Source organism: Macaca nemestrina, chromosome 1, assembly GCF_043159975.1.
Source record: "Macaca nemestrina isolate mMacNem1 chromosome 1, mMacNem.hap1, whole genome shotgun sequence".
Lineage (NCBI taxonomy): Eukaryota > Metazoa > Chordata > Mammalia > Primates > Cercopithecidae > Macaca > Macaca nemestrina.
This window is the reverse complement of record NC_092125.1, coordinates 19,704,736-19,726,899: the sequence shown is the minus strand read 5'-3', so window position 1 is coordinate 19,726,899 and position 22,164 is coordinate 19,704,736. Positions and strand designations below refer to the sequence as shown.

The 22,164-nt window shown below is 40.2% G+C and overlaps 1 protein-coding gene across 2 annotated transcripts in view; it reads right to left on the bottom strand.

The window, feature by feature from the left end:
• The window catches only part of LOC105499143 (nucleoporin 133), a 70,396-nt gene that overhangs the window by 39,763 nt on the left and 8,469 nt on the right, over positions 1-22,164 (bottom strand). For both annotated transcript variants that reach the window (XM_071074572.1, XM_071074573.1), the window contains exons 5-12: positions 21,472-21,606; positions 19,858-20,028; positions 17,658-17,813; positions 17,272-17,342; positions 11,760-11,907; positions 9,288-9,435; positions 8,195-8,352; positions 5,988-6,079 (exon numbers count right to left, since the gene is read on the bottom strand). In XM_071074572.1, the coding sequence (XP_070930673.1) occupies positions 5,988-6,079; positions 8,195-8,352; positions 9,288-9,435; positions 11,760-11,907; positions 17,272-17,342; positions 17,658-17,813; positions 19,858-20,028; positions 21,472-21,606 (1,079 nt within the window). The remainder of the gene's footprint in view (positions 1-5,987; positions 6,080-8,194; positions 8,353-9,287; positions 9,436-11,759; positions 11,908-17,271; positions 17,343-17,657; positions 17,814-19,857; positions 20,029-21,471; positions 21,607-22,164) is intronic.

The window sequence follows — 22,164 nt, the reverse complement described above, 5'->3', positions numbered from 1 at the left end:
TGTACCCATAAAAATTAAAAAAAAAAAAAAATTAAAGTTAATTGTGAAGTTAAATGTATCCTAAAAACCATTTATAGGTTTTGGCTCAAAGTTACTTTTAATAAAATTTATTTAATTAAAAGGGAGAAAACTATTATCCATTCATTAATTCAATAAATACACATGGAATACTTACAACGTGCTAGGCTCTGGACACAGACAGACAAAAAGACTTAAAAAATAGTCCAGGCAATTGAGCAACCAATGACACAGGTGATAAAAACTGACAGAGATGGGGAAAACTTCCTAACTGGTAAAGAGGAGGTCATGGAAAGCTGGGGAGAATTGGGAGAGGGGTATATAGCTACACACAGAACATACATCCACATTCATCAGCAAGTAAGCCTCTATCTCAGGAGAGAACTGAGCCTACGGGAGAGGCTGAGATCACGCAGGAAGCAAGAGTTTGGAAAAAAGCTTGCAGGATAACCAGTTAAAGGAAGGGTGAGCCCATAAAAAGCAGCAGAATCTTCTAACTGAGAGAGATTAGGGGACAACCAGGGTGTCCATGAACCCACCAGGGGATTAACCACGGCACATATGAAGAACTGAGGGATACTGAGAAGGGATGAATCACAAAATTAGAGGACACAGTCTTGTAAACCATGTTATGGGGTTTGAACCTAATACCAAGGATGATGGACAGGCACTGTAAAGGAGTGTCACAGTCTGTTCCAGTGTCCCAAAAGATTGCTCTATCATATGGAGAGGGGATCAGATGTCGGATCAGACAAGAGAAAAATCCAGTTAGGAGGTTACTGCAGAAAGGAAGACAGGAAAGAGAAAAATCCAGTTAGAAGGTTACTGCTGGATCGGAGGTACAGTAGCCCCCTCTTATCCATGGTTTCACTTCCCACAGTCACAGTTACCTGAAGTCAACTGCAGTCTGAAAACAGATGACAGAGACAGAAAGAGAGAAGGAGAGACCGACCACATTCACATATTTTTATTACAGTACAGTCATCTCTCAGTATATGTAGGGGAATGGTTACAGGACCCCCAACATACACCAAAATCCACCCATATTCAAGTCCTGCAGCTGGCTGTGTGGAGCTCCAGTGTACAAAAACGTAGCCCTCTGTATAGGTAAGTGAATTTCTGATCTGCTTTTGGTTGAAAACATGCTGTGAATTTTTGATCTGCATTTGGTTGAAAACAGCCTGCATATTATGTAGACATATGCAGTTCAAAGCCGTGTTGTTCAAAGGTCAATTGTATATTGTTATCGTTGTTTTATTACTATTGTTCTTAATCTCTTAGGGTGCCTAATTTATAAATTAAACATTATAGGTATGTATAGGAAAAACATAGTATATATATGATTCAGTACTATATGCAGTTTCAGGTTTCCACTGGGGGTCTTAAGACATATCCCCCTGTGGGTAAGGGGGAATGCCTATATAAGGATGACTCCTCTATTGTTGCTTTGAACTGAAGAGATGGTAGTGCCTGTCACTGGAGCAGGAGGTAGGGATGGAAGAATAAGCTTTGGAGAAGATAAGTTCGGTTTTGGATACGTTGAAATGCAGGTGCCTGTGAAATATATACTGCTGCTGGACACTCCATTTTCATATAATGGCCCAGCTCATGGTACATCTGTTTCTTCAGCAAATGAAGCCATGGAGGAGAAAAGATCACCAAGGGAGTAGAGAGAGGGGGAATGTGGTCGACAACAGCGAATGTAGACAACCTTTCAGGTGGTTTAGCCATTAACAGGAACAAACAGATAACGTGGTAGCTCAAAGGATGCAAAGTCAAAGACTGTTCTTTTTACAAACGGCAGACTACATATGATTAATTGCTGATGAGAAGGAGCCAGCACGAGAAAGGTCAAAAGACAGAAGAAAGGGAGAACTGAAAGGATGTAGTCTTAAGTGAAGCAGGAGACAGTGGCCTTCATAACAAAGAGCAGTCTCTGATAGGGAGAAGAGCACACCTTCCTACTTTATTGGGAGGGAAAGAGGAAGAGGATTTGGGATCCAGATACATTCATAGCTAGTAAGCTAGAAGGTACAGGGAGCTCTTATCAAGGGCTTCTGTGATTTCTGTGAAGTATGAAGTTAAGTTAAGTCCTCTGCTAAGTCTGAGGGAAGTGGGAGAGAAATGGGAAGTGGGAGGAGATTGGAAAAGGGCTGTCATGGTCCCTTGGTAGAACAGGAGACACAGCTGACTGGAGAAACGCAGAAAAACTCTTGAAAACATGAAAGGCCAGGGTGAAACTGGAGACCCAGTCATGCTACAGATTATGGAAATACAAAGGTGACTATGGCAAGATTTAATAAAAAATTACAGAAAAAGTTCCCCAAAACTCTCATGAACAAAAGATTTTGTATTTTTTGGGCTAAGTAAAATGAAAACCGAAATAACATAAAAATTAATTTCAAAGAAATAATGCTATAAAAACAGTAATACTATCTTAGCAAAAAATTAAACAGATAATAACACTTAAAAGTGTTATCTACCAATTGTGACCCCAGGGACCATCTGGCAATGTCTGACGATAACTTTGGTCATCACAAGTTGGGGGAAAGGGTGCTAATGACATCTAGGAGGAAACGGCTGGTGATGCTGCTAAACAGCCTACATTGTACCGCTGGAGTGCAGTGGCGGGATCTGGGCTCACCGCAACCTCCGCCTCCTGGGTTTAAGTGATTCTCCTGCCTCAGCCTCCCGAGTAGCTGAGATTACAAGCACGTGCCACCACACCCAGCAAATTTTTTTTTTTTTTTTTTTTTTTTTTAGTAGAGACAAGGTTTTACCACGTTGGTCAGGCTGGTCTCGAAGTCCTGACCTCAAATGATCTGCCTGCCTTGGCCTCCCAAAGTACTGGGATGAAAGTACAGGTGTGAACCACCAAGTCTGGCCTCAAATGTCAATGTTAATGGGGTTGAGAAATCCTGCTTTAAAGGCACCACAATTCTGTTTGTAAGGAGTCTACATCTTTAAGAGCTAGCTGACACTCCCCCAGAAATCATCCCTTGTTAAGTCCACAGTACTTCACCCATGCTGGGCAGGATGAGTTCAGCACAGCTGTGCTACAGGGCCCATGACACTGTTCTTGAGGCTACTGCTTGCTCAGGACTTAGATCATGGGTCCCTTCTTGTGCCTAATTAATTTTCCCCTGTAAAACATCTTAAGATGACTACACCAGGTTGAACAGTGTCTCCCACAAATTCATATCTACCCAGTGCCTCAAAATGCAACTTTATTTGGAAATAAGGTTTTTGCAGATACAATGTGTTAAATTACGATGAGTCTAAATCCAATGACTGTTGTCCTTCTAAGAAGGCCATGTGGGCCGGGCATGGTGGCTCATGCCTGTAATCCCAGCACTCTGGGAGGCTGAGGCGGGCGGATCTCGAGTCCAGGAGTTTGAGACCAGTCTGGCCAATGTGGTGAAACCTCGTCTCTACTAAAAATACAAAAAATTAGCCAGGCATGGCAGTGCACACCTGCTGCTTGGGAAGCTGAGGCAGAAGAATTACTTGAAATAGGGAGGCGGAGGTTACAGTGAGCCGAGATGGCACCACTGCACTACAGTCTGGGTGACAGAGTGAAACTGTCTCAAAAAAAAAAAAAAAAAAAAAAAAAAAAAAAAAGAAGGCCACGTGAATGTGAGGACAGCTACGTGACGATGGAGGCAGAAACTGGAGTGACACATTTACAAGCCAAGGATTGCCAACAACCACCAGGAGCTGAGAGGTGAGGACAGGTCCTTTCCCAAAGCCTTCAGAGAGAGGGCTCTGTTCATGCCTCGCTCTCAGACTTCGGCCTCCAGAATTGTGAGAGAAGACACTTCTGTTGTTTGAAGCTCCTGGTTTGTGGTGATTTGTTACGGCAGCCACAGGAAACAAATCTAATGACTAGTCACTTGCTGCATTATCATTTACATTTTGAGATGCCACAATGTAAAGAATTTTCATTACAGGATAAACTTGTGAAAGATAAAAACTCAGCATTTCAACCAAGATTTTTGAAGACTGAACCATGTAAAAGAACAAGATTAAAAGAACAAAATTTTAAACGGAAACAAAAAACTTGCCTAATGATGCCCCCTTCTGGCGACAAACTAAGCTCAGTAGATCATGAGACACAGAATGTTAGAACTGTAAAAGCACTTCGGATCTGTTGTCTCCGTGAGTGAGCCTTTATGCCTCAGATACCAGTATGAGTGGGAATACGGAATCATGGGCTGAGAACTGGGGGAAATGAAGGTAGTAAACTCAGCATATTCCTTCAAAACAAAGATCTGACGATAAACTAATGATCCTTTAGCCATTCTAACTCGCTCCCCACTCAACACTTCAAAAAGGAAGAAATACAAACAGAATGGCAGAAATGTTCAGCAATCTGTCCAAAGTTTCCCACAGCTAACAACAGGCAGCGCATGGGGGCTGGATCACCATTTTCCTGACTATTTATTCAAATGTGAATTTGCCATACCTTTTAAGGAAAGTACCAGAATACATGAGCAGAATACATGTCTAAGATAAACTGAAATCTGCATTCGCCTTAAACCCAGAAGAGAATCAGAGCAGCAAGTGTGACCAAGTGAGGACAATCACTCCCCACCCCATACACGCATCTGCTTAGGCATGCTTTCACTACAACTGGACTTGCTCTGGCCAACAGGACACTAGCAAACGCCATCTAAGCAAAGACTTAGAGTGCTTGTGCAGTGACACTTGCTCTCTTGCCACTCTAGAACCCTGTGATACGTGAATAAGACCAGGGCAGCCTGCTAGTTGAGGAGATGTCACAGAAAGTAGAGAGCGAGCTGGTCAGCCAATGGCCCAAAAATGTGAGTACGGTAAAGAGCAGCCAGCCCAGTAGGAGACCAAAATGAGTGAGTCTACTCAGAATATAAAACTACCCCCCAAGCCCAGCCCCAAGAGTCAAACTGCAGAATCATCAGCTATGTTAAATGAGTCACTAAGGTTTGTGGTGATTTTGCATAAAGCAAAACTTAATAGGCCAGGTCTAATTCTTTTGCTTTTTTTGAGACAGGGTCTTGATCTGTCACTTAGGCTAGAGTACAGTGGTGTGATTATGGCTCACAGTAGACTTGGCCTCCTGGGCTCATATGATCCTCCCAACTCAGCCTCTCTGAGTAGCTGGGACTAGAGGCATGCATCACCATCCCCACTAATTATTTTTAAACTTTTTCTTCGTAGAGATGAGGTCTTTCTATGTTGTCCAGACTGGTCTTGAACTCCCATGCTCAAGAGATCCTTCTGCCTCAGCCTCCCAAAGTGCTGGAATTACAGGTGTGAGCCACTACACCAGGCCATAATTCTTTCATATTACCAATAAAACTTTGTATGCGGCTGGAAGTGGTGGCTCACGCCTGTAATCCCAGCACTTTAGGAGTCAGCCTAAAGTCAGGAGTTTGAGACCAGCCTGGCCAACATGGTGAAACCCCGTCTCTACTAAAAATAAAAAAAGTAGCCAGGCATAGTGGCACACGCATGCAGTCCCGCATACTTGGGAGGCTGAGGCAGGAGAATCGCTTGAACCCAGGAGGCAGAGGTTGCAGTGAGCTGAGATCACGCCACTGCACTCTAGCCTGGGTGACAGAGTGAGATTGTGTCTCAAAAAAAAAAAAAGAAAACTTTGTAAGCAACTTATTTGCACCTTAACATTATTCATAAAAGACGCTTGCAAGATGTCTTCATGATCACCATTTTTAATGGTACGTTGTTTTTCATGAAGTGGAGAGAGTATGTTAGATCCCATGTTTTTTTCCCTAGCCTAGCTAGCTGGAAACCTCCCATGGCTACTAACTTCAGAAGAACAGTCTATTAAAGTGCTAAAGCTCAAAAAAAATTCTCCTCTTGATAGCATCATTCCTCCAACTTGCTCCCACCAGTCAATAAATAAGTAGCACATGTCAGTAAAACATGTCCTCACACATAAAATAATCCATAACTTAAAAAACATGTTATACCTGCAGTATTGCAGAAAGGCAGCTTTCAGCAACTTGATTTTATCTTCCTGGGCTATAGTTTCATTCTTTGTAGTGGTCTCAAAAATCATACTCTGCAAAATAACAAATATAGTTTAGAGGTAAAGGCATCTGAATATTCTTAATTATTGGACTAAAAACTGTACCCATCCTATGACAGCAACTCTGCATATACACAAGCGGTTTGCTATATTGTCTGTACCAGGGGTATGCAATCTTTCGGCTTCCCTGGGCCACATTGGAAGAATTGTCTTGGCCCACACATAAAATACACTAACATTAATGATAGCTGATGAGTTTAAAAAAAAAATTCATGTTTCAAGAAAGTTTACAAATTTGTGCTGGGCTGCATTCAAAGCCATCCTGGTCCACATGCAGCCCATGGGTCGTGGGTTGACCAAGCTTCTATACCAGTCATTCATATACTTATTGAAACACTATAAATAGCACCAAATGATCAACCAGTCATACAGAAAAGGTACAGGTAATTCGGGGATTATGCTGTAAGTAAAACAATTTGGAGATTTCATCACAATTAACAGAATCTTTTTATAGGTTTGCTCTTACACGACTCACCACCGTGTATACTACCTAAGCATAATGGTTGATTACAAATTTAAACAAGGATTTAGAAAAATTTTAAAGAAATGGAACACTAAAATTGCTTCAGAATGTGTAACAGTATTACAATAACCATACAATTACAAAATAACCAAAGTATTAATCCTTTTTGTGAAAAGAAAAAAAAGTAAAAATTGTTACTTTCCTTTAAAACTAGACTCAATCATTTTAATTTTGAATTATAGAGGTAGTCTATATATTTCATACACTATTCAAATGGAAATTACCCCAAACAGTATTAATTATTTTTAGTCTTCTGTAAAAGAATGATAAAAACCTAATGGATGGGATATTTCAGGTTTCAAGACAACAGGAACAAAAATTGGTAATTTTTACCTGGGTATTCCTCTCAAAAAAATCATCCCAGAATAAAAAGAAACAGAAATACAAGTTCCATGGAAATATCTGTGATTCTAACTACAACAAAGGAAGACAGAAAGCAGAAGGAACAGGAAATGGCAGCACTGACAGGAAATGAGGCCACCTATGCATGGTGCAGGGACAGCTCCCAAGGATTTGAGGACCGTGGAAGAGAGAAGTTCGGGGATGACAGCTGTGCAGATGGAAGGTTTGTGGAGACTTGACTTTGGGAAAAACCACACTGAGGGGCACTCTACAGAACTCCCGGAGTGTGTAAAAAGATTAAGTCACATATGAAAGGAAAGTGAGAAAATATAAAATGAGGTCATGATACATTCCAAGAGTCACACAAAGTTGTATAATAAAGGAAATGTAATCAGTATTTGGCTCAGCAAACCATAAACAATATTCACATTGTCATTACAATGGAAAAAATGTATGTTAGAATGATAAAGGCAGAGGAAGGAGTATAAGGTAACCCAAAACCTCATTTTCTATAGTAGAAAATCAACAGATGAATCAGGAGACAGGAATATATGTACATTACTTAGATATATGGAGAAAAATACCAGAATAAATCACTAAAAGGCTTAAACGTAGTTGCTTCAGGCAAAGAGGACAGAGGGGATGAGGAAGACAAGAACTAATGTCTGCATTGTTAAGTCTTTGAAACTGTCTCAGTGTTGAGACCATTTGTATAAAATAATCTGATAAAAATAAAAATTAGGCTGGGCATGGTGGCTCCATGCCAGTAATCCCAGCACTTTGGGAGGCTGAGGCAGGAGGATGCTTGAGCCCAGGAGTTTGAGACCAGGTTAGGCAGCATAGGGAGATCCTGTCTCTACAAAAAATAAAAAATTAGGTGAGATGGTACATGTCTGTAGTTCCAGCTATTTGGGAGGCTAAGAGGGGAGGACTGCTTGATCCCGGGAGGTTGAGGTGAGGCTGCAGTAAGCTATGATTATGCCACTGCACTCTAGCCTGGGCAACAGAGTGAGACTCTGTCTCAAAAACCAAACCAAACCAAACCAAAATTAGCCAGGCACCTACTGGGAAGTCTGAGGCAGGACGATTGCTTAAGGCCAGGAGTTAGAGGCTGCAGTGAACTATGATTGTGCCACTGCACTCTAGCCTGGGTGACAGCGTGAGACCCTATCTCTAAAAAATAAATAACATAAAAACTTCAAAATCTTATAGAATCACATTACCTCATTGTTTGGTCCAGCAAATGAAGATGCTAAGGACTCTTCCAGGTCTTCTGCCAATATGGACACATTTTCCCGTGAAGTAATAGACACCAGTCCACTGTTTCTAGAAAAAATGATAGGAACACCACCACAGGCACCAGCACCTAAAACACTATCTCCTAAAAGAAAGAAAAACATAGAGTCAAATACATTTAACAAGAACAACAAAATGCTTTGTAAAACCTACCACCCTGGGCAGAAAATCATCTTGATGATATATTAAGCACATTTTTTCCTTTACAGTATTATTCCTACTGCAAACTCATCCTTTAAATCCCAGAATCAAATGTTAAGAACCGGCTGCTATTTGAAGAAGCAGGCTCTGTGTCTTTCAGCTTTAAAGACAATAAAAACTAGCCTTGCCAGAGAGCAATCTAGTAAGCCAAAAAAAAAAAAAAATTATTCATTCTGCAAAACTCAGAAGAGCTTTTTCAATCCTGTGGAGTTCTCTTGCTTAATTCTGACTTTAACTTACCACATCAGTCAATGGGGACTGAAAAAAAAATAAAAAAGTCTAAGCCTACCTTGCGCCTTAGTAACAGCCTACCCACCCTCCATCAAGGTTCTTGTGCTGGGACTAGAAAACCTGGGTTCCATGCTGTTACCTACCTGGACTCTGTCCTCTGCTCAACCCCTTCAGCTAAGTATCTGCTTGGTTTCTCTTCAATCCTGACTGGCCCCCCTGCACGAGTCCAGCACCTGAGGCTCTTATCCAGGGGTGTGGAAAAGTTAAAGAGCATCAACTCAGAATAAGTCACTTTTACTAACTAGGAATGAGCAATTACTTCTCTTGGCATTAGTTCTTTGCTTCTTGGCATCTTCTCCTGGAACAAATGTTACTATTTTTGCCTGTAAATATAATAGTTTGGAAATTCTAGTACCCTTTTTGTTTCTTAGTAGGGTTGTCACTTCAGCTGCTGTAGTTGTGGTATGAAATGTCTCAGAGTAACATTTGAGGGCAGTATGCTTGAAGTGACACTCAGGGAAAGAGAAAAAAAGCACTCAGAATGACTAATGAGCTCACCAATCATGCTTTCTAAAACTGCTACCATACCTTGTGCATTAAAGACAATTTTCTCCTGGGGAAGAGAAAATTTCCCAGTTCCTGTGGAGCACACATAGACAGCACTTTCGTTATACAGATAGGCAGTCTGGTTTGAAAAGTTTGGGACCGTCAACCGACACAAAATCAGGTCTTCAGACTGAAAGTTAAATTTAAGATTACATTTAACAAAAAGTAAAACAAAAATATTTGTTTGTATGATTTTTTAAATTCATTTTTGTACATTTCATAAAAATGATAAAATAATTCACCTATTTTCTTTCTAAAAATCTACCCATGAGATGATTAGCAAAATGTTACAAAGTTTATAAACATCAATTAGACATATATTTTGTTAACTTGCTTATTTTTTAAAAATTTATTTATTTATTTATTTGAGACAGAGTCCCACTCTGTTGCCCAGGCTGGAGTGCAGTGGTGCAATCTTGGCTCACTGCAACCTCCGCCTCCCAGGTTCAAGCGATTCTCCTGCCTCGGCCTCCTGAGTAGCTGCGATTACAGGCGCATGCCACCACACCCAGCTAATTTTTTTGTATTTTTAGTAGAGACAGGGTTTCACCATGTTGGCCAGGCTGGTCTCGAACCCCTGACCTCAGGTGATCCACCCACCTCAGCCTCCCAAAGTGATGGGATTACAGGCATGAGACACCACACCTGGCCTAATTTGTTAATGTCCAAAATTAACAAATTTTGAAAACATTTCCATGATGATGACTATAACTAGAAGCCTATGACAAATTCAAAGGAGAAAATGAAAGCACTAATTCATTGTATTAAGAACTGGCAATTTTTTATAAATGATCCCTGATAAACAAACATTTTGGTTCTTACCTTACTGGCAAGATATTAATGACAAGAAAACTTAGTTGATTTGTTTACATATAAAATCAGAGGCAGAAATAAAAATAAATCTCATTAAATAAAATTAGAATATGCTAAAAATAAGCTGTTATTAAAGAAGTAATTTTATAGAAACATTAAATGCGAGGTCCTAGAATTGTTTTTTAATCCTCAAATTCTCTTTATAGTCTTCTGCCCTGGCTGAATTTTTTTCTAACATTGAGCATGTTTTCCACACTGCATAATCAGAACACACAATAAAGTTTATTTCTGTTTGACATAAAAGAACAAATCAAAAGATTTTCTTACAGGATTCAATTAAACAAGTCATGTTAAGAGTAAGGATTAAAAAAAAAAAAAAAAAAAAAAGTGAAGATTTAAGCCAGGAACGGTGGTGCACACCTGTAATCCCAGCTACCTGAGAGGACTGCTTGAGCCCAGGAGTTGGAGGCTACCATGCACTATTGACGGACCTGTGAATATCACTGCACTCCAGTCCAAGCAACACAGCAAGACTTTCCCTCTTCAAAAATAAACAAACAAGGATTTAACAGAATCAGATACCATGTAAGAGTAAATAAAATAAATTTATAGATGTTCAGCTTTTTCTTCATGAATATCTGTTATTAAACATGTTTAATTGCTATTAATGAATTTAAAATTAGAAAGGCTGTCTTTCAGTTGTTTAAAAGAACTTTGATGACTATGTAACACTGCTGAATACAAACATAATCTTGCTTTGGGTAAAAAGGGGGATTTTTCTATAATATGCAAAGCTCTAAACCAAACCCTAAATCCTACCAGCTTTCTTCTTTTCTTTTTCTTCTTGTTTTAGGATGGGGTCTCACTATATTGCCTAAGCTGGAATGCAGTGGTTATTCACAGGTGTGAACACGGCACACAACAGCCTCAAACCCCTGGGCTCAAGTGATCTTCCTGCCTCAGCCTTTTGAGTAGCTGGGACTACAGGCATGTACTCATCATGCCCAGCGTGGTTTCTTCCTTACTTTCACCCTGAAATTAATTAATACCTTCTTTCTACTTAAATACAGAGATGACAATCCCTCCAAAGACCTAGAGCAGAATAAACAAACTGCTTTCTGCTAGTTGCTTCCATTCTAATTTTCCTTTAGCCGAAACTAAGCAAAAGAACAAGCCTGAGATGGCAAAGAAAATGCAACAATGTCTAGAAACAAGCTATTTTAAAATATTGCCAAGCCCTGCAGATGAAATCTGTCAAGAAATTTGACCCTGAAATGGGCCGTGCATCGTGGCTCACGCCTGTAATCCCAACACTTTGGGAGGCCAAGTTGGGGGAATCACTTGAGATCAGGAGTTCGAGACCAGTCTGGCCAACATGGTGAAACCTTGTCTCTACTAAAACTATAAAAATTAGCTGGGCATAGTGGCACACGCCTACAGTCCCAGCTACTCGGGAGGCTGAGGCAGGAGAACCACTTGAACCTGGAAGGGGAGGCAGAGGTTGCAGTGAGCAGAGATCAAGGCACTGCACTCCAGCCTGGGTGACAGAGCAAAACTGTAAATAAACAAATAAGACCCTGAAATAGTTAGAAAACTATTCAACATATTATTGCTTTGTAATTTAACCAACATAAATCTTACCTGGAAAGGTGGATTATATTGAGTGACTTCTACAGTAACTGCATCTGACATTTGGCAACCATTATCTTCTATTGTTATCAGAGAGTAATAGATGAGACACGGATTGTCTGCTGAGTGCCATGCTGCTGCCAGAATCACCAGCCCATCACTAATCAATAAAAAATAAAGATGTAAAGCCTCCCTAAAAAACAACTTAGGAGTTTCCTATAAAATTAAACATATGCTTCCAATAACCTAGCAATCCCATTCGTGGATACCTATACAAGAGAAAATTAAAAAACAAAAACAAAAAACCAATAACTATGTTCACACGAAAACCTGTGTACCAATGACTGTAGTGGCTTTATTCATAATTGCCTAAAACTGAAAACAACCCAGTGTCTTCCAACTGCTGAACAGCCAAACAAACGGTGGTATCTCCATACAAAAGAATACTATTCAGTAGTTAAAAAACAAAACAAAACAAAACAAAATGAATTTGAAATGTATTATGCTAAGTGACAGAAGCCAGACTCAAAAGGCTTTAAACTGTATGTTCCATTTCTGTGGCATTAAGCAAAAGGCAAAACTATAGAGACAGAAACCACATCAGTGGTCTCCAGGGGCTAAGGGTGGATGGAGGGGTCGATTACAGAATGGCACAAGGGAATCTGGGGGGTTATACAACTGTTCTGTATTGATTGTTGTGATTAAATGACTAAACTATGTATCTGTCAAAATTTGTAGAATTAGGGCCGGGTGCAGTGGCTCACGTCTATAATCCCAGCACTTTGGGAGGCCAAAGTGGGCAGATAACCTGAGCTCAGGAATTTAAGACCAGCCTGGCCGATGTGGCAAAGCCGTCTCTACAAAAATTAGCCAGGCATGGTGGCACATGCCTGTTGTCCCAGCTATCTGGGAGGCTGAGGCAGGAGAACTGCTTGAACCCGGGAGGCGGAGGTTGCAGTGAGCTGAGATCACACCACTGCACTCCAGTCTAGGTGATAGAGTAACACTCCATCTTAAAAAAAAAAGAAGAAAAAAAATTTGTAGAATTATACACTAAAGAGGGTAAATTTTTTACTCTATATAAATTATAGCTCAATAAACCGGACTTTAAAAAAAAGATCAAAACAACTATCTGATCCAGAGATTAGCAAAGTACAGCCCTCCAGTGAAACTGATCTCAAACCAGTTTTTATAAACGAAGTTTTGTTGGAAGGCAACCATACACATTCATTTATGCATTTTCTAGGGATGTTTCATGATACTATTGGTGAAATAGAGTACCTGCAGTAAAGACTATATGGCCACCAAAGCCTAAAACAGTTACTTTTGGCCCTTTACAGAAAAGGTTTGCCAATCCCTGATGTACTCAGTTATTTAAAGGTTACTCGCTTTTGTCCAGAGGAAAAACATTTAAAAAAAAAAATTTTACCACCAGGCGCGATGGCTCACACCTGTAATCCCAACACTTTGGGAGGCTGAGATAGGAGGATCATTTGAGCCCAAGAGTTCAAGACCAGCCTGGGCAACACGGTGAGACCATGTATCTCTAAAATAAATTTAAAAGGCCAGGTGTTGTGGTTCACACCTGTAACTCCAGCACTTTGGGAGGCCGAGGTGGGCATATCACTTGAGGCCAGAAGTTCGAGACCACCCTGGCCAACATGGCAAAATCCCATCTCAACTAAAATACAAAACACCCAGCATGGTGGCATGTGCCTGTAATCTCAGCTACTCAGGAGGCTGAGGCATGAGAATCACTTGAACCTGGGATGCAGAGGTTACAGTGAGCCAAGATCATACCACTGCACTCCAGCCTGGGCAACAGTGTGAGACTCTAACTAAAAAAAAAATAATAATAATTTTAGGCCAGGCACAGTGGCTTATGTGTTTAATCCAAGCACTTTGGGAGAGGCTGAAGCAGGAGGATCGCTTGAGCCCAGTAGTTCAAGACCAAACAGGGCAACTCTGTCTCTAATGTTTAAAAATATACATATATATATAAATGATTTTTAACAATCGGTTATAGAAATTTCAAACTGCTGTATATGTAAAAACAAACCATTTTGCATCTTAAAGCTTATTTGTCCCTTAAGTCTAGCAAACTTGCTGCCCCCAATAAATTAAATGGTTCCTATTTTAGCTCTTCTAAAACATCTAATACTATTACTAGCAACTTTTTTTGTTTTTTTTTTTGGCAGAGTTTCGCTCTTGCTGCCCAGGCTGGAGTGCAGTGGCGCCATCTCGGCTCACTGCAACCTCCGCCTCCCGGGTTCAAGCAATTTTCCTGCCTCAGACTCCCGAGTAGCTGGGATTATAGGCATGCACCACCATGCCCGGCTAATTTTTGTATTTTTAGTAGACACGGGGTTTCTCCATGTTGGTCAGGCTGGTCTCAAACTCCCAACCTCAGGTGATCCACCCACCTCAGCCTCCCAAAGTGCTGGGATTATAGGCGTGAGCCACCGCGCCCAGCCCTATTACTAGCAACTTTCATTCAAGTCTCAGAAATATTAAAAGGGTGGCAAAGCACCCTCTACTGACAATTAAAAACAAGAAACCAAGCAAGTAACTAAATGACATGACACTTCAAAGCAAGCAATCCTAGCACAGCTCTCATTTTCCTTCTTCACGGTTCTCTTCCCCCAGCTCCCCAAACTTTATCATTTCTGCTTGGACTCTTGAAAGGAATTCAAGAATATTGGTCCACATTATTCTAAGTGAAGTAACTCAGGAATGGAAAACCAAATTATCGTATGTTCTCACTTATAAGTGGGAGTTTAAGCTATGAGGACACAAAGACATAAGAATGATAATGGACTTTGGGGACTTGAAGGGGAAGGGTGGGAAGGAGGGTGAGGGATAAAAGACTACCTACTGGGTACAGTGTACACTGCTCAGGTGACAAGTGCACTAAAATTTCAGAAATCACCACTAAAGAACTTACCCATGTAACCAAAAACCACCCCAAAAACTACTGAAATAAAAAAAATTTTTTTAATCAATTTTAAAAAAAAGAATATTGGCCCAAACTTGTAACATGTTGGCAGTGTCTCTCTCTCTACAATGCCAGGCTGGCCTAGAATTCCTGGCCTCAAGTGATCCTCCTGCTTGACCAGTTAAGTTTTTATGTAAGTATATCCAAAGTAATGAAGTTAAGGTTAAAAAAATTCCAAACTTTATATCTAAAATGAAGATATCTAAACTTTGTATTAGTAATCATCTAGTAAAATTATTTATTTATTTTTGTTTTATTTGTCTCAGAAAAAAGGTATTTCTCTGTTGCCCATGGTAGAGTGCAGTGGTGGGATCATAGCTCACTGCAGCCTCAATCTCCTGGGCTCAAGTGATCCTCTCGCCTCAGCCTCCTGAATAGCTGGGACTACAGTACACGCCATCATGCCTGGCTAATTTTTTATTTTTATTTGCGTGGAGATAGGGTCTCGTTTTGTTGACCAGGTGATCTTGAACTACTAGCTTCAAGCAATCCTCCTGTCTTGGTTTCCCAAAGTGCTGAGCCACCCAGCCCAGCTACTCACCGAAATTATAAGCTCAGATTGTAGCTCTGCCCAAATGGACAACAAATCAGTAGGTGTGAGTGACTATGAGGAAGATAGACACTATTCTTAAAATAAAGAAAATGGACCCATATGAGAAATTCTCTGTACAGTTCTGATCATGAAGCCTCAAAGACATAATAAGAGTACTAACTGGATCATTTTGAGTAAAAGTGGAGAGGAAGGTCAAGGAGGATGAGGGCTGCACCTCACAGGGACCCTGCTGGTCAGCATGACACTGAGGGAGAGAAGCCCTGGGTGGACCCTGCATAGTAATTCCTAAGCATGCTTCTCATTCTCAACCCCATGTCTCCAGTTCAGAAAATTACGTGAAAAATGTCTGCATGGCCAGGCACGGTGGCTCATACCTGTAATCCCAGCACTTTGGGAGGCCGACGCGGGCAGATCACAAGGTCAGGAGTTCGAGACCAGCCTGGCCAACACAGTGAAAACCCGTCTCTACTAAAAATACAAAAATTAACCGGGAGTGGTGGCACCCACCTGTAGTCCCAGCTACTTGGGAGGCTGAGGTGGGAGAATTGCTTGAACCAGGAGGCGGAGGCTGTAGTAAGCTAAGACCACACCACTGCACTCCAGCCTGGGTGACAGAGTGAGACTCAGTCTCAAAAAAAAAATAAAAAAGAAAAATGTCTGCGTTATATGCCCACAGCGGGCTGTCCTAGCAGTAGTCCTACATTTCCAAAAGTCTGGTAAAGACAAATAAAAACAGGTAAATTGTATTTAATTAAAATGCTTACAGAAATTAAATAGTACTATTACTTTTACCTCTTTGGTAGCTTTTATAAGGTTTCCAGACTGTAAAGGAGCCTACTAATAGTCTAAACAGCCCAACAGAGAGAAAAATTACACAAAGCAGTACAACTGCAATCTCTCTCCAAGGAACAAGTAGAATTCGTTCTACTAACCCAAAACGTGTAACAAGAACAGTAAAAATTACTCTAAAACTCATAAAAAATAGTCTTCAACTTCTGAGAAGTTGTCTTCTGAAGGATTACTAGTTATATATTTGGATTCATTATGAGCAATGTTACAAATGGTTTTTAAGTTCCATGTGACCTTGAGCATTCAAGTTAAATAGTAACATGGGATAATTAGCTTTATCAGACTAACCCGGGATCCTATGCACCACTTAGAGCACTGCTTCTATGAGGAAATTTACTCTGAGTATGAACTATGACAAAGTTCTAATTTGTACTAACAAGACAAAGCCTTATCCCATCCTTAACTCAGCATAGCCACAAACGTAGGCCGAAAGCTCCTTGAGCAACAGAGGGTGGGAAACATGTGCCTGATACATCCAATTAGAGAAAGATCACACCATGGGGCACCCACAGCAGTGGGCAATGACAGGGTCTCAGGTATCTCTTGGCAGTGAAGAAGAGAAGCTCTACTTGTAAGAGCAGAAAAGCTTTGTCTCTAATGAATGAGATACCAACGTAAGATTATACCATTTAAGGCTGACAAATGTCTCAATTTCCCAAATGAACTAGCATCACTCAATAAACAACAGCAAGACCATTCAGTAAAGCTTAATAGGTAGCATGAGAAGATCAGCATTAAAAGAACAGGCTGGGCACAGCAGCTCACACCTGTAATCCCAATACTTTGGGATGCTGAGGCAGGAGGGTTGCTTGAGCCCAGGAGTTCAAGACCAACCTAGGTGACATGGTGAGACCCTATCTCTACGAAAAATTTTAAAAATCAGACAGGTGCGACGGCACACGCCTGCAGTATAAGCTACTGGGAGGCTGAGGCAGAAGGATCACTTCAGCCCAGCAAGTCATGGCTGCAGTGAGCTATCATGGCGCCACTGTATTCCAGCCTGGGTTACAGAGTGAGACCCTGTCTCCAAAAAAAGAGCAGTGAGATTGCTCATCATTTTATAATAAACATCAACTTATTTTTTCCAAACTCTTATCTATGTTCTTTATGACAAATTAATTGCTTACCAGTTTTGTTTCAAGTCCAAATATCGAATGTTGACTCCTTCTTTAATAGCTTCATAGTTACTTTCAGATCCCTACATGAAAATATCAATAATGTAAGCTTGAGTGTAGGAATGATTTATTTTCACCTTTATACCCCTAGCACCTAGTGAAGTGCTTCACCCATAACTCAGTTGATGAATGAATAATGTATACATTTAAAAAAATTGCTAAGTAAACCAGTACATTCCAATATTTACAGAGATTGACTACCCCATTTCCACTTAATCTGATAACTATACATTATGTTGTTTATTACACTGAAATGTGCTGAAATAAATAATTAACGGAACGAGCATTATCATACAACCAGAGCGTGAATTACAGAGATGAATATTATTGTTTCTTACCCAAATAGCATCGGTAATGTTTTCCTTCAGGGCTCTATTTATATCCCAACTGTATGCATGTTTTTCTGAAGAATCATCTAATTCCCATTTACTGATGTTTGAACTTGTCAAGCTATAAAAGCTTGATCTCTCACTATCCCAAAGAACACTTGAAAGCTATTCAGAAAAGAAAAAGAAGTCAAATTCATAGATTAAGTTCTAATGTTAAGGAAATATTGTTTTAAAACTCAAATTTCACATATGTGATTAGTAATCCTAGCAGAATTCTTCCTTTGGGATTTAAAGAAAGGAGTAATCCTGGGCCAGGTGTGCTGTCTTACCCCTGCAATCCTAGTACTTTGAGAGGCTGAGGCAGGTGGATTGCCTGAGCTCAGGAGTTCAAGACCACCCTGGGCAACATGGTGAAACCTCATCTCCACTAAAATACAAAAAAGTAGCTGGGTGTGGTGGCACACGCCTATAGTCCCAGCTACTTGGGAGACTGAGGCAGGAGAATCACTTGAATCCAGGAGGCAGAGGTTGCAGAGGTGCTGAGATCGCACCATTGTACTTCAGCCTGCTGACAGAGTGAGACACCATCTCAACAACAACAGCAGAAGTGATCCTGAAATAGAGTTTGAGGGCAACGTTGGACTCTTAGAGGAAGAAGGATACAGGCGGAAGGCCCAGGAGGAGCAGAGCTGAAAGGTGGGAAAGTTACAGAGTCTTTAGAGAATAAGAAGTCATCCTCTAACATCGGAATGTAGATGACAAGTCAAAAAGAAGCAAAAATAAGGATTTTTTGAAAAATGAGGCCAGGTGTGGTGGCTCATGCTTATAATTCCAACAGTTTGGGACACCAAGGAGGGAGGCTCACTTGAGCTCAGGAGCTTGAGACCAGCCTGGGCAACATAGTGAGACCATGTCTCTATTTTTAAAAATAAATAAAAATAAAAAATAATGAAAAATCAGGGACATACAGCAGAGAGTGTTGAATGTGAATTTGTAAGTGTAGCAAGCAAGGGAGATATTATCAATAGCTTCTGAACACAGAATTGTGTTCGAATGCATTTGGCAGAATGTATGTAGTCATACACAAGAGTATTATTTTGCCTTTTCAGTATATGCTTAATCATGAAGTATAGGTATTTGGCTTTTTAAAGCTGGATATACATGATTGCTTTGTGTTAAAACCCATCAGTGATGGGGCAGAAAGGTCAACAGCAAGCAAACTGAGCAGGTACCAGGAACTTAGGTGAAATTTATCAAGAATATAGGTTAGGGCATAACATCAAAAGCAGAAAGATGGGGATGGAAACCAGACTGGACAGAAGTTAAATCTACAGCACCTGGTAAATAACTAGTTTGCTATAGAAGGAGAGCGAGACACAAAAAATAACAAGGTTTTATACCTGGGTCACTGAGAAAAAGTGATGGTGCTCTTAACAAAAACAGAGCAAAAGAGAAATGAGTTTTATAGGGGTGAGTAGTCAATAGGAGAGATGAAAGAATACAATAAATTTGTTTTTAAACATGTTAAGTTTAGGTTTAAACAACATTCAAGGAAGCAGGTGATGATAATTATCTGAAACAAGAGGGAAACAGCACAGTAAAAAGAGCAGGCCTGGGTATGATTCCCAGCTCTGCCACTCAGCAGTTACACACCTTCCCGCTGAGGGTGCTTCCTCATCTGTAAACTGGAGGGAAAGTGCACTATCTTACAGGTTGTCACAATGATTACACAATATGAATATAACAACTACAGAGCACCGAGCAGTGAGTAGATGGTCCATAAATATTAGTTCCCATCATCCTCCCTTCACTATACTAGAGTATGGGGCAGAGAAATCCAACCAACAGATCTAGATTTCAGTCATCCACACAGACAGCTGGAGGCATGGCAGTAGAGACACGCTTCCGGTTAAATCTAAAAAGTCAAATTAATCTTTAAGAAACACATTTTAAATTTTACATAATAGTTTTAGTTCCAAAAATGTTCTTGTGAGATAATCTGATTTAAAGATATTAGTGTTACAAGTTATGGGAGAAGGTTAGTATGAACTCATTTCATCATAATAAAAATAGTTCACTAAAAAGATCAAAGGTTCTATTTTGCATAAACTATTGTCCATATGGAGGCAACACTAGCTTCAGAGCATACTTTCAACTTACTGATTTAACTAAGAAATAAGCTTGTAAAATAGCTATTTTATAAACTTACTGTGAGATCACTACTAGGAGATAAAATTCCAAAAAGAGAGGAAACCTTTCGACCAATTCCTGAAAGCACGCCTTGCCCCTGAGGCAGGACATGCTGATGAATCTTTCCTGAGCTCTCAGGTATCAACCGAATTAGTTGGCTTCCCGACGAGGACAAAATAAAACTTCCTCCCTGTGAAAAAATAGGAGATTAGTTCAGTTTAGCATCTAACGCTGAGATAAAGAAAGCTAACAAAAAATTCTTTGATACAGAGAAAAATCATTGTAATTGAAATAAATCTAAAAGAATACAAAATAGAATGTTGTTGTTTTATTAAAGTAATACATTTCAGAATCCATTCAGTTGATATCATTAATCCTACATAGAAAAACTCTCTAAGAAAAAAGAAAAACTGGCCGGGCATGGTGGCTCACACCTGTTATCCCAGCACTTTGGGAGCCCAAGGTGGGTGGATCACTCGAGGTCAGGAGATTGAGACCATCCTGGCCAACAGGGTGAAACCCCGTCTCTGTTAAAAATACAAAAATTAGCTGGGTATGGCGGCACGCACCTGTAATCCCAGCCACTTGGGAGGCTGAGGCACAAGAATTGCTTGAACCCACGAGGCAGAGGTTGCAGTGAGCTGAGATTGCACACCATTGCACTCCAGTCTGGGTGACAGAGTAAAACTGTGTCTTGAAAAAAGAAAACAAACAAACAAAAAACCAAACCTTCTGTAGCAGAAAAAAAGTCCATCTTTTTTAAATTCTGATTTTTAAACTACAAGCTCATATTTCAGATTCAACAAATTAGGTTATCAGATTTTATTTTTATTTATATTTTTTGTTTGCTATTTTATCAGAGACAGGGTCTCGCTCTGTCACCCAGGCTGAAGTGCATTGGTGAGATCATAGTTCACTGCAGCCTCAATCTCCTGGGCTCAAGAGATCCTCTTGCCTCAGCCTCCTGAGCAGCTGGGACTACAGGCACACACCACCACGTCCAGATAATTTTCAAATTTTTTTGTAGAGACAAAGTTTCGCTATGTGGCACAGGCTAGTCTTGAACTCCTGGCCTCAAACAATCCTTCCACTTCAGCTACCCAAAGTGGTGAGATTACAGGCATGAGCCACCATGCTCAGCCAGATTTTGTTTCTTTGTGAACCTACAAAGAAGATAATGCAAACTATTCTTTATAGTGTCTGATGGTGGCTTAAAAACAAGCCACTCTCATAAAATGTTTCTAAAAGAAATGCATATCACAAACTACTATCTGAAATTGGTATTTTAGAGCCCTGTGAGAAGAGCCTCCCTCGTCTAACTGTTCAGATCATAGATCCTTACATTCTTCTCTTCCTTGTCTCTTTTTGATTCCTCCCTGGTCTCTACAGTCTCTTCAAAACTCCACATTTTCAGTCATCAAATCTCATTTCCACAGCTGGGTGCAGTGGCTCATGCTTGTAATCCCAGTATTTTGGGAGGCCAAAGCAGGAGTTATTGCTTGAGCCCAGGAGTTTGAGAATTGCCTGGGCAACATAAGGAGATCTGGTCTCTATTTTAAAAAATAAATAAAAATCTCATTTCCAAGCCAAATCACAGCTTTCCAATAAATATAAAGGAATATCCACGGTATACCTGCACTGCTGTTAGGAAACTGTAAGTCTTATCACCTCCTGAATCAACAAAAGTCTCTGTGTAGGTATCTTCACTAGCAAGGCTTGACCAATAGCGGATGGATCCTTCTCTGGTGGCAACCATGACAGCAACAGCCTCAAAACAAGATCATAACAATCGGCAATCACAATACAAGAACCCCAAAACCAGGAGTCTGATGACACTGATATGAAAAAACAGGACAATCTACTATTTGATCAAGAAAAATCAGAAATAAGAACTCACTGGGGTTTTGGTTTGCATTTCTCTAATGGCTAATAATGCTGAACATCTCTTTATGTGCTTATTTGCCATCCTTATATCCTCACAAAGTGTCCGTTCAAGTCCTAGTCCCTATTTTTAAACTGCATTGTCTTATCAAGTTTTTAGAATTTTAAAAAATATTCGGGATACAAGTCCTTTACTGGATACATGATTTACAAATGTCTTCTTCCACTCTGTAGCTTGTCTCCTCATTTTCTTGTCTTTGGCAAAGCAACGCTTTAAATTTTTATTTTACTTTAATTTTAATATTAATTTTATCAAACTTTTCTTTTATGGATCATGCTTTTGGTGATTTCCAAGAACTCTGTCTAATCTCAGGTCATCATGATTTTTTCCTGTTTTCTTCTAAAAGTTTTACTGTTTTACATTTAGATCTATGACCCATTTCAA